The sequence below is a fragment of the Gobio gobio genome (genome assembly GCF_949357685.1).
Source record: "Gobio gobio genome assembly, chromosome: 1".
Taxonomy (NCBI): Eukaryota; Metazoa; Chordata; class Actinopteri; order Cypriniformes; family Gobionidae; genus Gobio; species Gobio gobio.
The window spans coordinates 66,077,095-66,098,151 of record NC_137097.1 but is presented as its reverse complement, the minus strand read 5'-3'; the positions used below and the strand labels follow the sequence as shown (position 1 = coordinate 66,098,151).

Genomic DNA, 21,057 nt, shown 5'->3' with positions numbered 1-21,057 from the left:
CCCCTGTGGTCAAACATAGAAAACACTGGGATCAAACCCATTCTCCCATTTAACAAACAGGGAGATTTACTCTGCATGAAGAAAGCTTAACCCTCTTCAGTGGATTTACACAAATAACTCAAGACCCTTATTCACACCTCTCAGGCTCGGCATTTACAAACGTACACGTGCACAATAAAGATGAACAACGGTGTACTGGGGTCTGATGCTACAGCCATGAAAAAAAACAACCATTAATGAAGTCAAATTGGAGATTTGCAACATTTTTCATTTAATATTTCTACAGTATGAGGACATTGCATTCTGGGTTGTGAGAACAAACTGGGTGGCTGTTTTTACAGAGCTGTCATTAAAAAACGGGCTGTGGAAGATGACAAATTAATTGAAATTATATATTTATAACCAAAGTATTAACCTACAAACAAACAAAAGTGATGCTTTGATTCAAGTGGAGCCCAGTACGGATTTCTATAATGGGTGGTGACCTTGTAACAAGCATTGTAAAGAGTCTTTGCAGGCTCCTCATGCAAAGACATGAATCTTTTCCCACGTTTTGACGTCAGCCTGTTCAACACGATCCTCATAACTAATGCCCGGGCAGCAAAGTGTAGTTCAGGGTGTGGCTTAAATAGATGCAGACAATGCAGAGAAGTCATGAGAGCACAGATGAATCCATACGCTGAGCCTTATGATGAGTGCGTGTCGTTTAAGAGTCCAGTCGACATATAGGGCTGTCGTACACCATCTGCAGGTTCACTTTGTGGCCCACAAGCTCTCGGATGTTGTTGATTCCGTACTTGATCATGGTGGGCCTGAACATGGGTGGGGAAAAAAAGACAAACAATCAAGCAACTCTTGAGATTTTTATTTGCGACAGATGCAATTTTATATGTGCGGGTTGATGTACCTCTCCAAGGACAGACCCCAGGCAATCACTGACACCCCCTCGGGCAAACCCATGGGCAGCAGCATCTCCGGCCTGAAGACCCCAGAATTACCCACCTCCACCCACTTCTTCAGACCTAAGAGATTCAGAGAGAGAAAGGTTAATAATGCGAAACCGAGACAGACAGTTAGACTTTCGTCTTTAGAGGGCAACAGTGTCCGCCCACTTTTCGGCTTCTTGGTTCCAGAAGTGTTTTTCCCATTAATTTTTCCCATAGACTTGAACCAACCAGCTGCGAGGTGAATCACATTACAAACTGATTTGAAGCAATATATAAAAATAAAAACGATGAAGAAATAGAAAACTACTTTTACAATTTACAAATGTTGATTATAGGCGTAATTGAGTTGATCTCCCTACTCTCAAAATACTTGTATATTTGTATATGTATGCTTATTTTGCAATAAACTTATACACTCACCTAAAGGATTATTAGGAACACCAGACTAATACTGTGTTTGACCCCCTTTCGCCTTCAGAACTGCCTTAATTCTACGTGGCATTGATTCAACAAGGTGCTGAAAGCATTCTTTAGAAATGTTGGCCCATATTGATAGGATAGCATCTTGCAGTTGATGGAGATTTGTGGGATGCACATCCAGGGCACGAAGCTCCCGTTCCACCACATCCCAAAGATGCTCTATTGGGTTGAGATCTGGTGACTGTGGGGGCCATTTTAGTGCAGTGAACTCATTGTCATGTTCAAGAAACCAATTTGAAATGATTGGAGCTTTGTGACATGGTGCATTATCCTGCTGGAAGTAGCCATCAGAGGATGGGGACATGGTGGTCATAAAGGGATGGACATGGTCAGAAACAATGCTCAGGTAGGCCGTGGCATTTAAACGATGCCCAATTGGCACTAAGGGGCCTAAAGTGTGCCAAGAAAACATCCCCCACACCATTACACCACCACCACCCGCCTGCACAGTGGTAACAAGGCATGATGGATCCATGTTCTCATTCTGTTTACGCCAAATTCTGACTCTACCATCTGAATGTCTCAACAGAAATCGAGACTCATCAGACCAGGCAACATTTTTCCAGTCTCCAACTGTCCAATTTTGGTGAGCTTGTGCAAATTGTAGCCTCTTTTTCCTATTTGTAGTGGAGATGAGTGGTACCCGGTGGGGTCTTCTGCTGTTGTAGCCCATCCGCCTCAAGGTTGTGCGTGTTGTGGCTTCACAAATGCTTTGCTGCATACCTCGGTTGTTACGAGTGGTTATTTCAGTCAAAGTTGCTCTTCTATCAGCTTGAATCAGTCGGCCCATTCTCCTCTGACCTCTAGCATCAACAAGGCATTTTCGCCCACAGGACTGCCGCATACTGGATGATTTTCCCTTTTCACACCATTCTTTGTAAACCCTAGAAATGGTTGTGCGTGAAAATCCCAGTAACTGAGCAGATTGTGAAATACTCAGACCGGCCCGTCTGGCACCAAACAACCATGCCACGCTCAAAATTGCTTAAATCACCTTTCTTTCCCATTCTGACATTCAGTTTGATTCAGGAGAATCAAACAATTTCATTTCAGGAGATTGTATTGACCAGGACCACAGCCCTAAATGCATTGAAGCAACTGCCATGTGATTGGTTGATTAGATAATTGCATTAATGAGAAATTGAACAGGTGTTCCTAATAATCCTTTAGGTGAGTGTATATTGCTTTTATACCATTCAGTTTCACATGGGAGTGGGCGGAGCTAATGAGATCTTTGCTTGTTTTGACTCTGATTAGTGGAATTTTCTGTACAGCATCATGGGTAATGTAGTTTTTCCGCAACATGATTATTTTAAAACTAAGCTGAAACAATGCTGACGGCTTCGGCAGAATCATACACTATCGATTAACAGTTTTGTAGCTCCCAGTAGGGCTGTCTTTAATAGTTCTGGGCAAATTAACGCGTTCACGCAGGCAATTAATTTTTTCAGTTTAACGCATTAAAAATATTTAACGCAAATAACGCAGCATCCATTTTTATATCCTTTTTTGCCCAGCGTTACATTATATGATCAAATCAAATCAAATCAAATCACTTTATTATTCAAGATCACACTCTTATTCATGTAAATGCTTTTAAACAATCTAAGCGCGACAAGACAGAAGAGAACGCGCTGTACGTCAATGCCCTGTCTGTGTGGGTGCGTCTCAATCCGCCACTCCTTAGTTCAGTAGTCAGGGCACTGATCAGGGAGTCGGCCACATTCATGTACACGATATACTGATTCATCACCTAGGAAGCTCAAGCTAGGGAGCTAATCGAGGGACACGCTGACACACACACACACACACACACCAGTCTCATGCAGACGTGCACACACAGTTCTCCCTTCGCTCTTGAACAAACAATAACAACAACACAGAGAATTTAGCCAAAATGCCAGTTGTGTCGAGTATTCTCATATTAGGCGTCTTAAATTAGTTAAATAACGTCTTAAATGAACTTGTGAGAAAATGAGATGCGCTGGACAGCGCGTCAGATCCGCTTCATGTTTCGGCAGTGGACGATGTTAAAGTGACAGTAGCACTGTTGATGCCTGTCATTAATGTTTATTAAAGAACAACGGGAACAGAAAAAAATTGTAGCTTTAATGATGAATAATCTATATTTCATTTATTATTTATGCAGTTAAGAAAGGTGTTTGATAACTTTATTCAATTTCTGTGTAGACTATGTCTAACAGGGAAGACCATGGGTAAATATTTTCCTTATGCCTAAAGATGGTTTTAAGTTCAATTAAATTAAAAAGTTGTTATTTTTTAAAGCCTAATAAATGTTGAAATTGGTAGCTTTCATTCATACTGTAATGTAACGTCATTAATGTTTCATAGAGACATTAGTATCAGTGATACTGGCCTTCATTCATAAAAAGATGCCATTACAACAAATATTTAAAATATACTGTCTTTAAATTGTTTCTACATTAATTTGGAGAGTAACTGTAGTTTTTAATATTTTGATATTGTAATAATTTCAATGTTTTTTTAATTGCGATTAATCATGATTAATTACAGAAAAATTTGATTAATTCGTTAATTTTTTTTAATCGATTGACATCACTAGTTTATAAGTTCAAAATCAATTTCTCTGAGTTTTAACTTCCAAACCTGAATGTTGCACTTTATTTGCTTGTCATGATTCTCTGATTGGTGGAGATTTCTTTGCTGAATCATGGGTAATTTGATTGATTTTTTTTTTTTTTAATAAGTTGAAATAATGATTAACAACCTTGTAGCTCACAGTTGGTCCGCCTTTAATGGTTTATAAGTTATTGTTAAAAATGATTTCCCCAGTGAAGAAAATAAATGACTATTTATGTTTAATGGAATACTGCAGTGTTTATAATAAATGATTTCTGTGCACACTGCACACCAATTTTTTTTTTTTTTTCACATTCAAAATCAAGTCTTTGTCACATTTGTTCTTGTACGAGAAGCCGTTTCACCTGGAAATACATGACAAAAGTGAAGAAAAGATTTCCGTTTAATGCTGACCACAATATCAATGCTATTTTACTACTTAATCATATAGTTTTGCTTCCAAAATACGGAATTGGAAATAGTGTGTTACGGCATTTCCATCTCATTTTAAATATTTTAATGTAGGGATGCACCAATATGACAATTTTGGCCGATATGATAACGATAATTCTTCATATTTGGAAGCTGATAACCGATACATTGGCCGATAAATCTAAACCATTTTGGAGAGCCTGATTACAAAAACTAAAGTCTCACCATTAAATCCATGCCAAAAGCACACAATTACAATGATATGACTTGTACTGCACATGTTGCACAACTGTATTTTCCTTTTTGAAGCGATTTCCATCACATTTCAAGCAATTCAAAACCCTCATGGCGAATAAGTGTCTCAGCACAGCAGAAGGAAATAATAAAAAAAAATGTATTACTGCAAACACTTTCTTATTGGACTAATAAAGTTAACATTAAAAATGAACATATATCAGCCGATACCGATATGGTGGCTGATATTTCATGCATCCCTAATTCAATTGTTTATCATTTATTATATACTTCCTCTATTATTCTATACTCTTTACCCGATTTCAGTTATTCTACACTTACTAAACATCAGACTATGAAAGACTTAATGTTATGTTAGACTTAATGTTATTAAGACTTAATGAAAGAATTAATATCACATGTAAAATATCACTTCATATGGAGAGTTTTACCTTCATGATAGCTGAAGACCTCCATACTCGGCTCAGTGTAGGGGTTGTACGCAGGCTTGAAACGCAGTTTTGTGATTCCTGTGGTAAATATTTCAAAATCATGATCATAAATCTTTGGAACATTCAAGAACCCTCCTTCATTATAAATGGGAAATTATACCAATTATACTGAAGAAGAAGATTCTTTTCTTTTCACAACTTATTTGTAAAAAAGCAAGGAGCGCAGTACCTAGTTTGGTGAAGAACTGGTGCAGGATGCCCATGAGGTTTCCCAGGGTAAGGCCGTAGTCGGCAACAACGCCCTCGATCTGGTGAAACTCTGCCAGGTGGGTGGCGTCCAGAGTTTCGTTACGGAAAACTCTGTCGATGGAAAAGTACTTCACTGGTGTGAACTTCTCCTGAAAGGAATGACAGAGACGAGTGAGATATCTGAAGTACACGGCAGTGAAACGAGTCGTGAGCGTGTGTGTGTGTGTGTTCACCTGCTGTGCGAGTTTATACAGCATCCGAGCGCTGACCGCCGTGGTGTGTGTTCTCAGGAGGTTCTTCTGAGCTTCTTCAATCTTCCAGTCGTACTTGTATCTTAAAATTGATTTAAGGTGTTAAAATTACAAATGCACAACATTTTGGGGACACTTAAGATTTTAAGGCTTTTCTGCTCACCAAGGCTCATTTATTTGATTATAAATACATTAAAAACAGTAATAATGTAAATATTATTATACCATTAAAAACAAAGGTTTTCTATTGTAATATATTTAAAAATGTAATGATCAAAGCTGAAGTCTTTAGTGTCACATAGGGTGCAAACAAACCAAATGTGGGACGATTACTAAGTTTGTGTGGGACATGTTACCAACACTAAAACATAACCTGAAACTGTTGTATAATCTTAAATTCAACATCACTGAGCCCAAAGGCAGCAGGCATCATGCAGATAACTACTTTTGAAACAGTTCTGACCAAGTGCAACTAAAATCCAACTAAATAAATAATGAAACAAATAAAACAACATTAAATTAGTTAATCTTATTATATATATATATATATATATATATATATATTCATTTATATACAGAACTATCCATTCGTTTTCTGACAGGGAACACATGGAACGAATCACCGCTCCACATTTTGATTGACAGCCGTCACAACCTACTAGTGACCGTGTTTACTCCTTTCTTTTCAACCATTGGATATGGTTTAAAAAATGGCTTTTGTATTTGTGTAAGGCGGGATGTTACTTCTGACGAAGCGCTGTTAAATATAGGTGAAAAACGATGCCGCAAAAATAATAAATAAAATGCTTTCTTAAAAAGGCAAAAGAACGCATGCATGTTTTCTCAATATGATCATTAAAAATCAATAGACTGGTGAAAATGCGGGACATTTTCTCAATATGCGACATGCGGGACAAGGGGTGAAAATGCTGTGCGGTACAACGCAAAGCGGGACAGGTGGTCACCCTAGTGTCACATGATCCTTCAGAAATCATTCTGATATGATGATTTGACGCTCAAGAAACATGTTTGATTGTTATCAATGTTGAAAACAGTTGTGTTGCTTCATATTTTTGTGGAAACCAGAATACATTTTCCACAGATTCTTTGATTTATTAGAAAGTTCAAAAGAACAGAATTTATTTGAAATAGGAATCTTTTGCAACATTAGAAATGTCTTTCCTGTCACTTTTGATCAGTTTATTTTTCCATTATGAATAAAAGTATTAAAAATATATATTTTTCAAATCTCAAATTAAATAATCTTAAATTAACACAACATTAGAAATGAACAACATTGCAAATCAATGAATGACACCATATATCACTCGTCTTACCCCTGTGATCCATAACCTCCTTCAGTATGAACCTTCTTCACTCTCTCCAGATAGTCCTGAGGAAACTCGTGAGCCAGTGCCGGGTCTGAGAAATACAAACAATTAGTTTGAGAGTGAGACCAGAAAGGTATGCTTTGACAGCAAGCGGCATAACCTCCTGCAGGCCAACGACAGCACGGAGGTGGACGTTTCTCACCAGAGATGAAGAAGGTGTCGTGCTGGTCTCTTGCTGGGTGCTGCTGGGGCTGGAACAGAGAATCGAAGTTCCAGAAGGAGCTCTCGATGAAGTTATTAGTGGGCATTTCTGTGAATCTGTGAATGAAAGACATAAATACAAGAAATATTCTTGTAGATTAACATTTTCAACGATAAGCTTACAGGGATAATTAATTCAAAAATGATAATGACCCCATGACATGGCAGCTCAAAATTTGAAGCCCAAAAAAGTGCATCCATCCATCATATAACTGCTCCACACGGCTCTGGGGGGGTTAATAAAGGCCTTCTGAAGCCAATCAATGCGTTTGTGTAAGAAAAAGATCCATATTTAACATGTTATGAAGTAAAATATCTAACTTCCGCTAGACCGCCTTCCATATTCAACTCTTGCAGTTCAAAACGCTTACCCTACGTCTGGCGTCATCGTCGCTCCAGTTACGCTTTTCTTGTAAGATGAATACAGATGAGATATTTTACTTTATATTAAATATTTAGGCCTTTATTAACCCCCTGGTGCCGTGTGGACTACTTTTTATAATGGATGGATGCACTTTTTTGGGCTTCAAATTTTGGCCTACCATTATCTGCCATTATAAAGCTGTGATTAGCCAGGACATTTTTTACTATAACTCTGATTTTATTAGTCTGAAAGAAGAATGTCACATTACACCTAGGATTGCTTGAGGGCGAGTAATTTTCATTTTTGGGTGAACTATCCCTTTCAGTTCAGCAGTGATACCATTGTACTTGTACTGATATACACACCATAGTACTAAATTAGCACAATATTATTGTACAAATCAGGGTTTTATCAAGGTAAATTTAAGACTTTTTTTAAGACCAATTAAAGAAAATTTAGGAATAAAAGGGAATAAATTGAAAGAAACAATACATTAATATTTTCTTTAAATGTAAGATGTCTAGGGAGAAACACAATGAGCTGTATTAGCAACACTTCAAAGTTTTACTTCGTTATATTTGCATCTTATGTAAATGTATCTTGATTTAAAGATGTTTCTATTTGTATAGGAAAACAGGACAAAAATACTGAGGAAGATATTCATTTCATCAATGCCATGACTTTATGAATTTAAGACTTTCTAAGGCCTTAATTTGTGTAAGGGTGAATTAAGCAGAGGTGTCAAGTAACGAAGTACAAATACTTTGTTACCTTACTTAAGTAGAAATTTTGAGTATCTATACTTTACTGGAGTAATTATTTTTCAGCCTACTTTTTACTTCTACTCCTTACATTTTCAAGCAATTATCTGTACTTTCTACTCTTTACATTTTAATAATAGCCTCGTTACTCCTATTCCATTTCGGCATGTTTTTATTCCGGCTCTGCACCTGCACAAATCACACACCATGTTGCCAGATAGGGCGGGTTCTCGCCGACGAGCACGCACTTTCAGCCAATCAGCGATCAGCAGGCAGACGTGCTCATTCATGACTTTAGCCGGGGTTTTAGCGTGATAACTCGTAGCTGTATATTCCAGTGTTCGCTATGCCAGTGGCATAAATATACAGCAAGTTGTATCTACAGTAAAGAGTGGGAGAGTGACTCAACTCTCAAACGTGAATTACACCTGTGACTCGAAGACTCTTTATAAATATGACCCTGACTCCTGTCCATCATCATATACACACTTAGGACATCTGCAACTAGCAACCCCGACAGCTGCTGAAAGAGGTTAAAATCAACGATTAATCCGTTTTGACTGTGCATGCGCCATGTATTTTATGAAAGACGTACTGTAGTTTTGTCAAAGCAAAGTGCAACACAATGGTAGGCGCAGTGTTGTTATTTTTTGTTGGCGGATTATTGTACAGTATCAATGAATTACGCATTTTGACAGTGGTGTGTGCATTAACGTGTGAAATGCCTGTTTATTACACTTTTGGGCACTTTTTGCACGTAAATTGGCTTCTTACTGTTGACATTGTGTGGACATTGTGTTTTTCTGAGGGATTGCCGTTTTGACAGTTTCTACCTGGACATAATATAGTCATATTTGATCCGTTTTACTGGGAAATTGATTTTTGATGTTTTAAGGAGATAAAATGGTAACTTACTTATCAACATTGATTGGTATGGCAATAAAATAATATCACATTATTTTGGCGGTTAAAGTTTTGGGGTTTTTCTTGGAGTGACTAGTTGCCTATAAGTATTGTATAGGTGCAAAAAGTCAAAATTCAGAGGCATGTTATCAATAACCATTTTTTGAATATAAATGTACATTTGGTGAGTTTTGGGGCTGGAAATCGTTGACCCAATCTGGCCACACTAATCACACATTCAAAAAATGGTTATTGATAATATGCCTCTGAATTTTGACTTTTTGCTCAGCAGTACACTTATGGTTCTTTAATGTATTTGCATTGTCTTAAAATGCGTTGATTTTCAATGGGAATATATGCAGCTGAAACGGGTAGCCTATGCATCTAAAAAATGTCAACATTAACTTTTTAATATAACATTATAGTCATTATGGCCTTTAGATTTTTTTTTTTGGAGGAGGAGGTGGGGTATGCACTGTGGCGCGGCCTAATCTTTTGTCCTTAAAGGGATACTTCATCCAAAAATGAAAATGCTGTCATCATTTACTCACCCTCAAGTTGTTCCAAACCTGTATGAGTTTTTGTTCTGAAGATATTTTGAAGAATGTTTGTAACCAAGCAGAGAGGGCAACCATTGACTGCCATAGCATTTTGCCCGTACTATGGCAGTCAATGGTTGCCCTATCTGCTTGGTTACAAACATTCTTCAAAATATCTTCAGAACAAAGAAACTCATACCGGTTGGAAGTACTTGAGGGTGAGTAAATTATGACAGAATTTTCATTTTTGGGTGAACTACCCCTTTAATGGCATTTTTTCCCCTTACATTACTTTTACTTTTATACTTTAAGTAGTTTTGAAACCAGTACTTTTACACTTTTACTTGAGTAAAAAGCTTGAGTTGATACTTCAACTTCTACAGAAGTCTTTTTAAACCCTAGTATCTATACTTCTACTTGAGTAATGAATGTGAATACTTTTGACACCTCTGGAATTAAGACTCGTTAAAGATTTTAAGACCTACAGAAACTCTAACAAATGGTATTTACATGTTATTCCAACATACTTCAAAAAATACCATGGCACCATGTCCAAAAAATAAATACTACCATGGTGCTTTTAGGTGCTTTAGGTCCTTTTGTTTAATGAGTGATAAGCTCTTAATCAGCAACATACAAATGTAGTAAGAAACAATTGTAAGACTGTGAAAACTGGAAGAACTATAAGAGATAGGGCGACTCTCTGAGAAAAAAGAAATGAACATCTGAACTCACTCTTGTGCGTTTAGTGTCCCCATCCGAGACGACATCACAGTTAATCCCCCAAGGATGGCCTTAATTTACATTTCATTCCCCTCACCCTCATCACTTCCCTACATGTTAAATGTACCCCAAATCTATATGAGTTCATGTGAACAAGTACTATACAGTATTATACATGTTGGGTATCATTTGAAATGTCTCAGTGCGACTGGTACAAAGGTCTCATTCCCACAGAAGTAAAGCAAAAGGTAACACAGGTTTTAAGAGTTTAGAGATATTTTGCTTATTGTGGTGGGTGTGTCCTCTGCCAATTGGTCTTTACCTCCTGTCGTCAATACGGGTCTATAGGACTTACTTAATGCTAATTCCCAACTCATGTTTACATTTGAATGAGGTTTCTGTCTTGGTCTGGTGTTTAAGGGATGATGCAGAAGGGTCAGGGCGTGATTCTGGAGACAGATCAATGCATTTTTTTTATGATTTTAATGCATTATGTTACCGCAAATCTGCAACCAGGGTTAAGTACATACTAGATCTCGGCTTGTATGGAGCATGGGGAACATCTGGCGAGATTCTAGATTTCTGCTTGACTTTAACTAAGTTGTTATGCAGTCGCATTATAGGGGGCCAGATAAAATACTATTGAGATAATATGGCATTATTTTATGGTACTGGCCTTAACCTCTGGTTACTGTTTCAGCTTTAATTGTTAGTTGTTATAGGCGACTGTGGGGGGCTACATGGGTACTTTTTAACAATAGCAAGCATGGGCGGCACTGTTAAATCACTTTAGCCATAACCTCTGGTTAATGATCGGACTGGCACGTTTGTGATCGTGGGCCCACGTAACGGCCGGTGCAAGTTAAAGAGTGGAATAGAATAATCAAATGTGTAGTTAAATTGTTATACATATGACCTAATAATCAATCGGCATTCTAACCTAAATTCAAGGTCATAAAAAATGGAGTCAGATAAAGGTAAATTGGAATTAAATTACTTTGCTCCGCTGAAAAGACAGAACAAGCAACCTTCACCCACTAATCGGAAACCGTCATTGGGACGACTGGGCGGGCCTTACACCATTCCGATTGAAAAGTGGCACTTTTTAAAGGGTTAGTTCACCCAAAAATGAAAATTCTGTCATTAATTACTCACCCTCATGTCGTTGGACAGCCGTAAGTCCTCCGTTCATATTCGGAACACAAATGAAGATATTTTAGTTGAAAGCTGATGGCTGAGAAAGGCTTCAGACAGGCCTCCATTGGCATTCAGTACATTCACACTTCCAAGATCCATGAAAGGCACTTAAAACGTCGTTACAAAGTCCATCTCACCACAGTGGCTCTACAATAATCTTACGATGCGACGACAATAGTTTTTGTGCGCAAAAAAAAATCTAAATAACACCTTTATCCAACTTGTTCTCGACTTCCGTGTGTGCCTCCACGACGCATGCGCGAGAATATGACGCAGATCCGGCGTTCGGACATATGACCCCGAAGCGATTTGTTTACGAGCAGAGGAAGACGCGCGTGTCTAAGCTGTTGGATTCTACATTGATCGTGCTTTAGGTCTCGGCGTAGTGCTCAAAATGGGGCTTAAGTGTGTATTTCATGGATTCCCGAACACCGGCGCTACGTCATATTCTCGCGCATGCGTCGTGGAGGCATACACGGAAGTCGAGAACAAGTTGGAAAAAGGTGTTATTTTGATTTTTTTTTGCGCACAAAAACTATTGTCGTCGCATTGTAAGATTATTGTAGAGCCACTGTGGTGAGATAGACTTTGTAACGACGTTTTAAGTGCCTTTCATGGATCTTGGAAGTGTCAATGTACTGAATGCCAATGGAGGCCTGTCTGAAGCCTTTCTCAGCCATCAGCTTTCAACAAAAATATCTTCATTTGTGTTCCGAAGATGAATGGAGGACTTACGGGTGTCCAACGACATGAGGGTGAGGAATTAATGACAGAATTTTCATTTTTGGGTGAACTAACCCTTTAAGTATATAGGTCATGGGAACACGGTTTCTTTAAAATACTTTATTGTTCCACTAAAACACTGGCAAAGCACTTACATACACACTCTAGCTTGAATTTGTCGAAAAACCTGCCATTTTATATTACAAATATTCTTGTCTCTGTGACAAAACTTCCCTTTTGTAAGTCTCTTTGGATAAAAGCGTCTGCTAAATGCATAACTTTGTAAAATAAATGAGTGAAATCATTTTGTCCAAAAATATGGTGACCAAACAATAAATCTGATAACTTTCTCATCTGAGGTCGAAGAACTGACCCCATCTCCAGGAAGATCTGCCTGAACTGCGTCCGGACCTTCATGAGCGGGTGCAGGTGGCCGCAGTCTGGAGCAACACCCATCGCCTCAAAATTATACGGCTTAAACTTCTTCTCCTTCCAGCTGCCACTGAAAGAAGCAAGTCAACCAAAGACAAAATCGTTATTTTTATGAAGTGTTTCCTGAAACCTGAATGAGTGTGCTGCTCTTTAATATGAAAAAAACAACAACTTGTGAATAAGTCACAAGTGGGATGGCCTTGTGTTTCAAAACTGGATCTGGAAGTGTTTTACAGCCTATTTTCCTTTAAGAATGCGATTGGTCTCACCTGGCGATCATCTCTGGAGTCAGTTCTGTCTCTTGTTTGGTGATGGTGGTACTGAAGCTGCTGCCTTTAGTGATCCGGTAAGACTTAACCGTCCTAAAATCATTCATATATACATACACACAAATTAGGAATACATTACATGCTTCTCCCTTACAAGAATTGTAACTGAGATGATTATTGAGCTGTAGCGCCTCCTACTGCTCATGCAGCACATAATACAGTTTTTTTTCCAATTGCTAACACACTAAAATTACATGGACAGCACAATTATTTAAACTGACACACAGAGAGCAAAACCTCTTCTCAAGTCTTCAAAAGTCTAAACACATTTTCTGCTTTACACACATTTTGCAATTCAAAATGGCACTTTTTAAATGCACTGAACACGGTTCTTTGCATAAGACACAACAATCTGACATAAAGTCACAAAACACTGGCATTCAAAATGACACTACATGAGCTAATTGGCCAATACATGTGCCACCTGGCCAAACACCTCAATGGTTAATTGTTAACACTTCAATCAGGATGTAAGCACTATAAAAAGAACACAGGTGAGCACCTTTTTTTTTTTACAACAACAATGGAAGATGTTGCAGAGAGAGGGAGAGGAAGAGGGAGGGTGAGAATGAGAGGGAGAGGTAGAGCAGCTAGAGGATCATATGTTCGTATGGATCATGCAGCATATGTTGCACTGACTTGTTTACCGTAGTGAAAAATAAAAAAAATAAAATGTTTCAACAGCATGTGTGTGTATCTGCAAATATGCATGTGAACAATTTGATAAAAATTTTAGTATTATGGCAAAGCATACTAAAGATGAGGGTGCTTTTCATTATGCCCAACAGTGTGTAGTTGGTTAGACAAAAATCTGGTAATATGAATGAAGTGTGTGCCATTTCGTGCAAAAGTTTGATTTTGATAATGCTATGTGTAGTTTTGGTTGCAGTGCTTCATTTTGCAGGATAGGCAAGGCAAGGCAAGTTTATTTGTATAGCACATTTCATACACAGTGGCAATTCAAAGTGCTTTACACAGAAATGAAGTTAAAATAGTTATAAGTGAATAAAATAAAAATATATATAGTATAATAGTTATAAAAGGAATTAAAAGGAAATTAAAAGGAAATAAAAATAAAGATGAAATCCCCTATCTGGGATATATGATATATGGATATATGAGATATTTTGCAGTTTGGGTGTGTGGTTTTGTGAATTGTGTTAAGTATTTTGATAAAACCAGACTAGTTTGAAAAATTGTGTTAGCAATTGGAAAAAACTGTAAATAATAACCTGCATAACACCAAACCGGCTTCATTTGCATTACTAATCAAACACACTAAATGAATCAAGTGCCCTGTTTACAGCTGGTATTAAGTTGCGTTTAGGTTGATCGGATCACAAGTGGACGATGCTAAATACAGGTGTAAACAGGGTCTAAAACGTTTTGAGCTTGTCCACCTTTGACCACTTCCACAGGTAGTTGAAAATCTTTGTCAGCTGGAGACCCAAGTTTGGTTTGAAGACGAAAAAAGCACCAAGCGCAATGTTCTCTCACCATTCCTGATTTCTAACACACACTTGTGGCCTTGTGGCTACCAGAGCAGAAAGGAAAGCTGATGCTCTCCATGTTTTTCCATCGTCTCCGATCGCATTCATATGTACACTGTGTGAGCTGCTTTCGTCCATTAGATAAAAAGATCTGAAAAAGTCCATACATTTACCTGCCATATATCCTACCCTTGAAGAAATCAGGACAGAAGTGGTTGAAAGTGGACAAAAGATTAAAACACCAGGTGTAAACGTGTGTGCGTCTCCCTCGTCTACTTAAGATCCGATCGCCCAAAATGCATCTTAAAACCAGGAGTTAAACAGGGCCAAGATGAACAACTTGAGTAACTCAAAGCTCTCTTACACTTCCGCTAGCAGTTTACGTTTCTTCAGTTCATTCTTTTCCTTCTCCTCTAGTTTGGCCGACTGCCCCTTCTGCACCAGCTGTAGTTTGTCCCGTACTGAATCCTCAATGGTTTCCACCTGCAAGAGACACACGCTGCATAACACATTCATATAGGTGTTTGGGCTTATTTCATGATCTGGGCAGCACTGCATGTAACTCACGGTTTTGAAGACTCGTGGTCCTCCCTCATGAGCTTTATCCAGACGGATCCATTTGTTGGACATGGCTTTGCTGAAACCAACCTTCCCGCTCTGCATTTTCTAAAAGAAGGAAAAGGCCCATTAGATATCTACACAGGTCTAGATATGCATGCATACCAATGTCTTGAATTCACAGGATTAATAGGTAACATTAGTGAAATATATATATATATATATATATATAACAATAACAGAAAATACATTCTAAATTAAAAGAGTTATGAACACCTTGTCTGGTCAAAAGGAACACGCCATTTTTTTTTTTAGAAAATAGGCTCATTTTCCAACTCCCCTAGAGTTAATCAAGGAACTTTGCTGCCGTCCCATGAGTGCAGCGGCGCAATGATATTACACAGTAGGGATGAAACGGTATGGAAATTTAACATCACGATTATAGTGACCCAAATTATCACGGTTATCAATATTATCACGGTTTTGTTCAAACGAGATGAAAGTGTTCAAAAAGAACAGATGCACACACTTAAAACATTTCAACAAGTTTTATATTTGAAATTCAACAAACAACAAATAACTAAAGCAGCTCTAAGCACTTTTTTCAGCTAGATTCTGTGGGATTTCTTTACTTAATGGCCGTCGTCAATAGTAACGCATAACGCATAAATAATAATAATTTGTCGTAAATATAATCTCTAATATTATCTCTGTAAATATATTCTCAAGAAATATTCTCATCAGTGTTCAGCTATGATGCATTTAAATCTAGCATATTTTGTGTTAGAGCCCAAACAGTATCCAAGTGAAATAATGCATATCCATATTTCCATATGATTTGACAGTTTATTTGATTAAATATCAAAATGTGTGCATCATACCTGACACCTAGATGAACACTTTACAGTCAGTTTTATGACTGTCATTCTCTTTAAATGCTAGTGAAGTTTGGTAACGTTATACACGTTTCAATGTTGTATGTAACTTTAGAGACAGTCCCTAAATTCGCCAGCGTTGTGCCAGTCATATCAGATGCGTTGTGGTTCTGCTGAGTTTTTTTAAACCATTTTCGCTGCTGAAACAGAACAAAAACAGTCAACCTATGTATGCTGAGTGAATCTCTTGCGTACATCGCACGTTTTTCTCTGCTTTGAGTGCAGATTTCAGTGATTGAGCGCGGCGCGCGCTCTGAACGCCTCTGATTATGAGATATTGCATTCATAAACTCAATAGAAACACGTGTGAGTGGTTATAATGCGCAACGCGATTATAACAGATGGCTTTTGAGAAGACTATAATAAGTTCAACAGCCAGAGTGGCTAGTGTGCAGCCGAAATAACGTTACACCCGCAAATGGCGGTTGTTGTTAATGTCAAGCCCTGATTATTATCCCTTAAATGTCACCTTAGTCTTGACTGAATTTGTTCGTTCGCTTCACATTATAATTTGCCAGACGTAGTTTTGGTATGAGGTCAAAGTCCACTTGCCTTGCGTTCGTAGTTTTGAAGTGTTTTCCCCATTACAGTGACTTTCTTCTGGCATGTTCTGCAGAAGGTGACCATCTTAGATTAAGTTTCCCTCAGGACTTTTGTAAAAGCCAAAATATGACCAAGCCTCAGATTTGGTCCTTTTAGAAGGCAGAACAATCCCCCGAGTGCTGTCACTGCCTTCTGCCATTTCTTCTCATTCAAAAACAGCGGTGCTGCGTCAGACTGACGCTGACTGGACAAGACTTGCCGCGAGTTTTCACAACCGTAATAATCACACGCGGTTTTAATGATAATACAATTTTATACGATATTACTAACCGTCACTAAATTTTATCGTGGTTTATCGTGAAACCGGTAATCGTTTCATCCCTATTACACAGCACCTAAAAATAGTCCCCAGCAAGCTCTCTGTGCAAGCAGGTTGTCACGTTGGTTATGTTGATGGAAGTTAGGCGCTGAGTAATATCATTGCACCGCTGCACCCATGGTACGGCACAAAGCTCCTTGATTATTACGCAGGAATGAGAGAATAGTTCCTAGCCATATCGGCCTAGAAAATCACAACTTTTCTTTTTCTGTCGGTCTTAGTACACGATGTAACAACAGAAGAGTCAAGTTTTAAATAGGAAAAATATCGAAACTCTTTGGTCATTTTTTGAGCGGGATGCTAACGGTCTAATCAGATTCAATGATCTATGCTAAGCTATGCTAAAAGTGCTACCGCCAGACCCAGAGATCGGCTGAATGGATTCTAAAACGATAAAACTCAACTGTTTAACTCTAGGGGAGCTGGAAAATGAGCCTATTTTCAAAAAAAGTGGCATGTCGTTCCTTTAAAGAATTCTGTATAACAAATACTTTCAATGATGTATATGTCTGATTGTACTTAGATACTCTACTAACAGTGTTTTAATAACGTTATTTTTTCTGCATAATAAAAACAGAGTATTTTGCAATGCAAGATACGGATAGTTTAAATAAATATGCTTAGTTGTCATGAAAATAATATAATCTAATAACCTTATAAAAGTCTTTTTGGAGTAAAATATTAGCCTAGAAATCTAGACCCATCCTAGCGGCAGCAAATCTTAATTTGCAGCCAGGGCGTCTCGCAACTCTCCGTTGGCTTGAGCTGGAAAAACCAAACTCTGGTCTGGCCAATCACATCGTGTTTAGAGTCGGTGGGCGGCTTAATATAATGACGGCAGAGTTGTGGCGTTTCTGCGTTCTACTTGTAAACAAAGAAGCTGGCGAACAGCGGCCTTTCGAATCAGCTTTGGCCGTGACTCTGGAAGACTTGGAGTTGAGCTTTTCTTTGAGAAAAGAGCAAAGAACGGCACTGAAGTCATTCTTAAGGAAGGAAGATGTGTTCTGAGTTTTGCCGACCGGATACAGCGAAAGTTTAATCTATCAACTAGCTCCGCTTCACCTTCTTCGTTGCTCTGGTTGGTTGTGGCGCTATCCTATTGTGTGCAGAGGGAATTTGAAAGACAGCCGTTTATCCCGCACCTCGGATTGAGCCCTGCCAATGGTGAGTTCCCAGACCCAACATCTTGATTTGGGTCTGGCTTGTCAGGCTAGTAAAATATGACATTGAGCTGAGATTCGTTTTAATGATACTCATACACATCAAAATACACATTTTCACTAGTACATGAAGGTGTAATACACACAAATGTTCTTCTCTCACCATGAGTTGATTCTGCGGCAGACCCTCAGCAGGGATGGCGTTGAACACTCGGGCTTCATGACTGCCCTGCTCCGCGATCTCACACCCCTCTCCGGTCAGCTCCCAGTGTTTGGAGGACTTCTGCTCTGCCGAGATCACCTGACCACATCATTCAACCAGGTTAAGACAGATTAACATAATATTTATTGAAGATCTATATACAGATAGATAGATAGATAGATAGATAGATAGATAGATAGATAGATAGATAGATAGATAGATAGATAGATAGATAGATAGATAGATAGATAGATAGATAGACAGATAGACAGATAGACAGATATAGATAGACAGACAGACAGACAGACAGACAGACAGACAGACAGACAGACAGACGATAGAAAGACAGATGATAGATTGATAGATACAGACAGACAGATAGACATATAGATAAATAGATAGATAGACAGAGAGATAGATAGACAGACAGATAGATAGACAGATAGACAGATAGATAGATAGATAGACAGATAGATAGACAGATAGACAGATAGACAGATAGATAGACAGATAGACAGATAGACAGACAGACAGACAGACAGACAGACGATAGATAGAAAGACAGATGATAGATTGATAGATACAGACAGACAGATAGACATATAGATAAATAGATAGATAGACAGAAAGACAGATGATAGATTGATAGACAGACAGATGATAGATAGACAGACAGACAGACAGACAGACAGACAGACAGACAGATAGACAGACAGAGACAGACAGATGATAGATAGAAAGACAGATGATAGATTGATAGATACAGACAGACAGATAGACATATAGATAAATAGATAGATAGACAGAGAGATAGATAGACAGAAAGACAGATGATAGATTGATAGATACAGACAGACAGATAGACATATAGATAAATAGATAGATAGACAGAGAGATAGATAGACAGAAAGACAGATGATAGATTGATAGATACAGACAGACAGATAGACATATAGATAAATAGATAGATAGACAGAGAGATAGATAGACAGAAAGACAGATGATAGATTGATAGACAGACAGATGATAGATAGATAGATAGATGATGGATAGATAGAGATAGATAGAGATAGATAGATATAGATAGATAGAGATAGATAGATAGATAGATAGATAGATAGATAGATAGATAGATAGATAGATAGATAGATAGATAGATAGATAGATAGATAGATAGAGACAGACAGACGATAGATTGATAGACAGACAGATGATAGATAGACAGACAGACAGACAGACAGACAGACAGACGATAGATAGATAGATAGATAGACAGACAGATGATAGATAGACAGATGATAGATATATAGACAGACAGACAGACAGACAGATGATAGATAGATAGATAGACAGACAGATGATAGATAGACAGATGATAGATAGATAGACAGACAGACAGATGATAGATTGAGAGACAGACAGACGATAGATAGATAGATAGATAGACAGACAGATGATAGATAGACAGATGATAGATATATAGACAGACAGACAGACAGACCGATGATAGATAGATAGATAGACAGACAGATGATAGATAGACAGATGATAGATAGATAGACAGACAGACAGATGATAGATTGAGAGACAGACAGATGATAGATAGATAGACAGACAGATGATAGATAGACAGATGATAGATAGACAGATGATAGATAGATAGACAGACAGACAGACAGACAGATAGATAGATAAATAAACAGACAGATGATACATAGATAGGCGAGATAGATAGAAAACTATAGTTTACATTAGCCGCTATATAGGCTGTTATCATAGTCTGTAAGATGATTTCTATCTAAAGAGCGGATTGTCCTGATTTCAGTGAAGAACCGGCAGGTCCAGCGGATTGAATGGGTCTCGTTTGCGCCGCTGTTGCATCAGTCAGTGCGTGTTTCTGCTGCGGGATCTCCTCACCTCTCCCAGCGCCTGCAGACTCTTCACCGCGCCGACGATCACCTGATGATCCACCCCGAGATCCACGGCCACATCCTGGCTGTCAATGCCGCCGTCTACCTTCTCCACTAGCCGTAAGAGTGATTCCAAAAGCCCGGTGTCAGCCATGCTGGAGTCGCCTTGTCGGATGGGGAAACGGACGTGACATCACACAGCCGTAACCACAGAAACAAAAACGCAAGAATTGTTTTTACCGTAAAACACGTACACAGAGCTGCTGATGAAAATAAAATATATATCTTATATAAAGATATATCACCTAGTTTTCAGGCGTGGCGTCCACAAACCTTTATCATTAAAACGTTTGGTATATTTGAACAGCTCTGTATTTATTATTACACTTTTGAAGATTCATATTTACATTATTATTGCACTACCGTTAGCATCATTGGAATGTCTTAACCTTTATTTGTTAAAAACAAAAACAAAAAAATCTGTATATTTATTGCGGCTTTGTTTTTATTATTAACCTCAACTGTCACCGTCCCACAGGTGGGACGCCTGGTGCTCTTTTTTTGATCGCCTTTTTTTTCGTATCATATATTTAAGTAATTATCATAAATTAGGTATCATTTGAAAGCTTACAAACTCAAAATTCATCCTGTTAAAAACGTTTTGATTTCAG

The 21,057-nt window shown here is 38.2% G+C and overlaps 1 protein-coding gene across 2 annotated transcripts; it reads right to left on the bottom strand.

Annotated features, from left to right (window-relative positions):
• Positions 1–239: 239 nt before the first annotated feature.
• On the bottom strand, positions 240–20,591 carry farsa (phenylalanyl-tRNA synthetase subunit alpha). Of its 2 annotated transcripts, XM_079843883.1 has the most exons (13): positions 20,394–20,591; positions 18,438–18,575; positions 15,267–15,365; positions 15,064–15,182; positions 13,150–13,242; positions 12,822–12,950; positions 7,180–7,295; positions 6,984–7,068; positions 5,629–5,728; positions 5,376–5,544; positions 5,147–5,224; positions 908–1,022; positions 240–812 (listed from the first exon to the last, which is right to left on the bottom strand). In XM_079843883.1, the coding sequence occupies exons 1-13, from the start codon at positions 20,538–20,540 to the stop codon at positions 707–709; spliced, it is 1,494 nt and encodes a 497-aa protein (XP_079700009.1). In that variant the 5' UTR covers positions 20,541–20,591; the 3' UTR covers positions 240–706. The 2 variants fall into 2 exon arrangements, with proteins under 2 accessions (XP_079700009.1, XP_079700008.1); XM_079843882.1 differs by having other exon boundaries at positions 250–812; positions 5,376–5,728; positions 20,394–20,559.
• Positions 20,592–21,057: the final 466 nt, after the last annotated feature.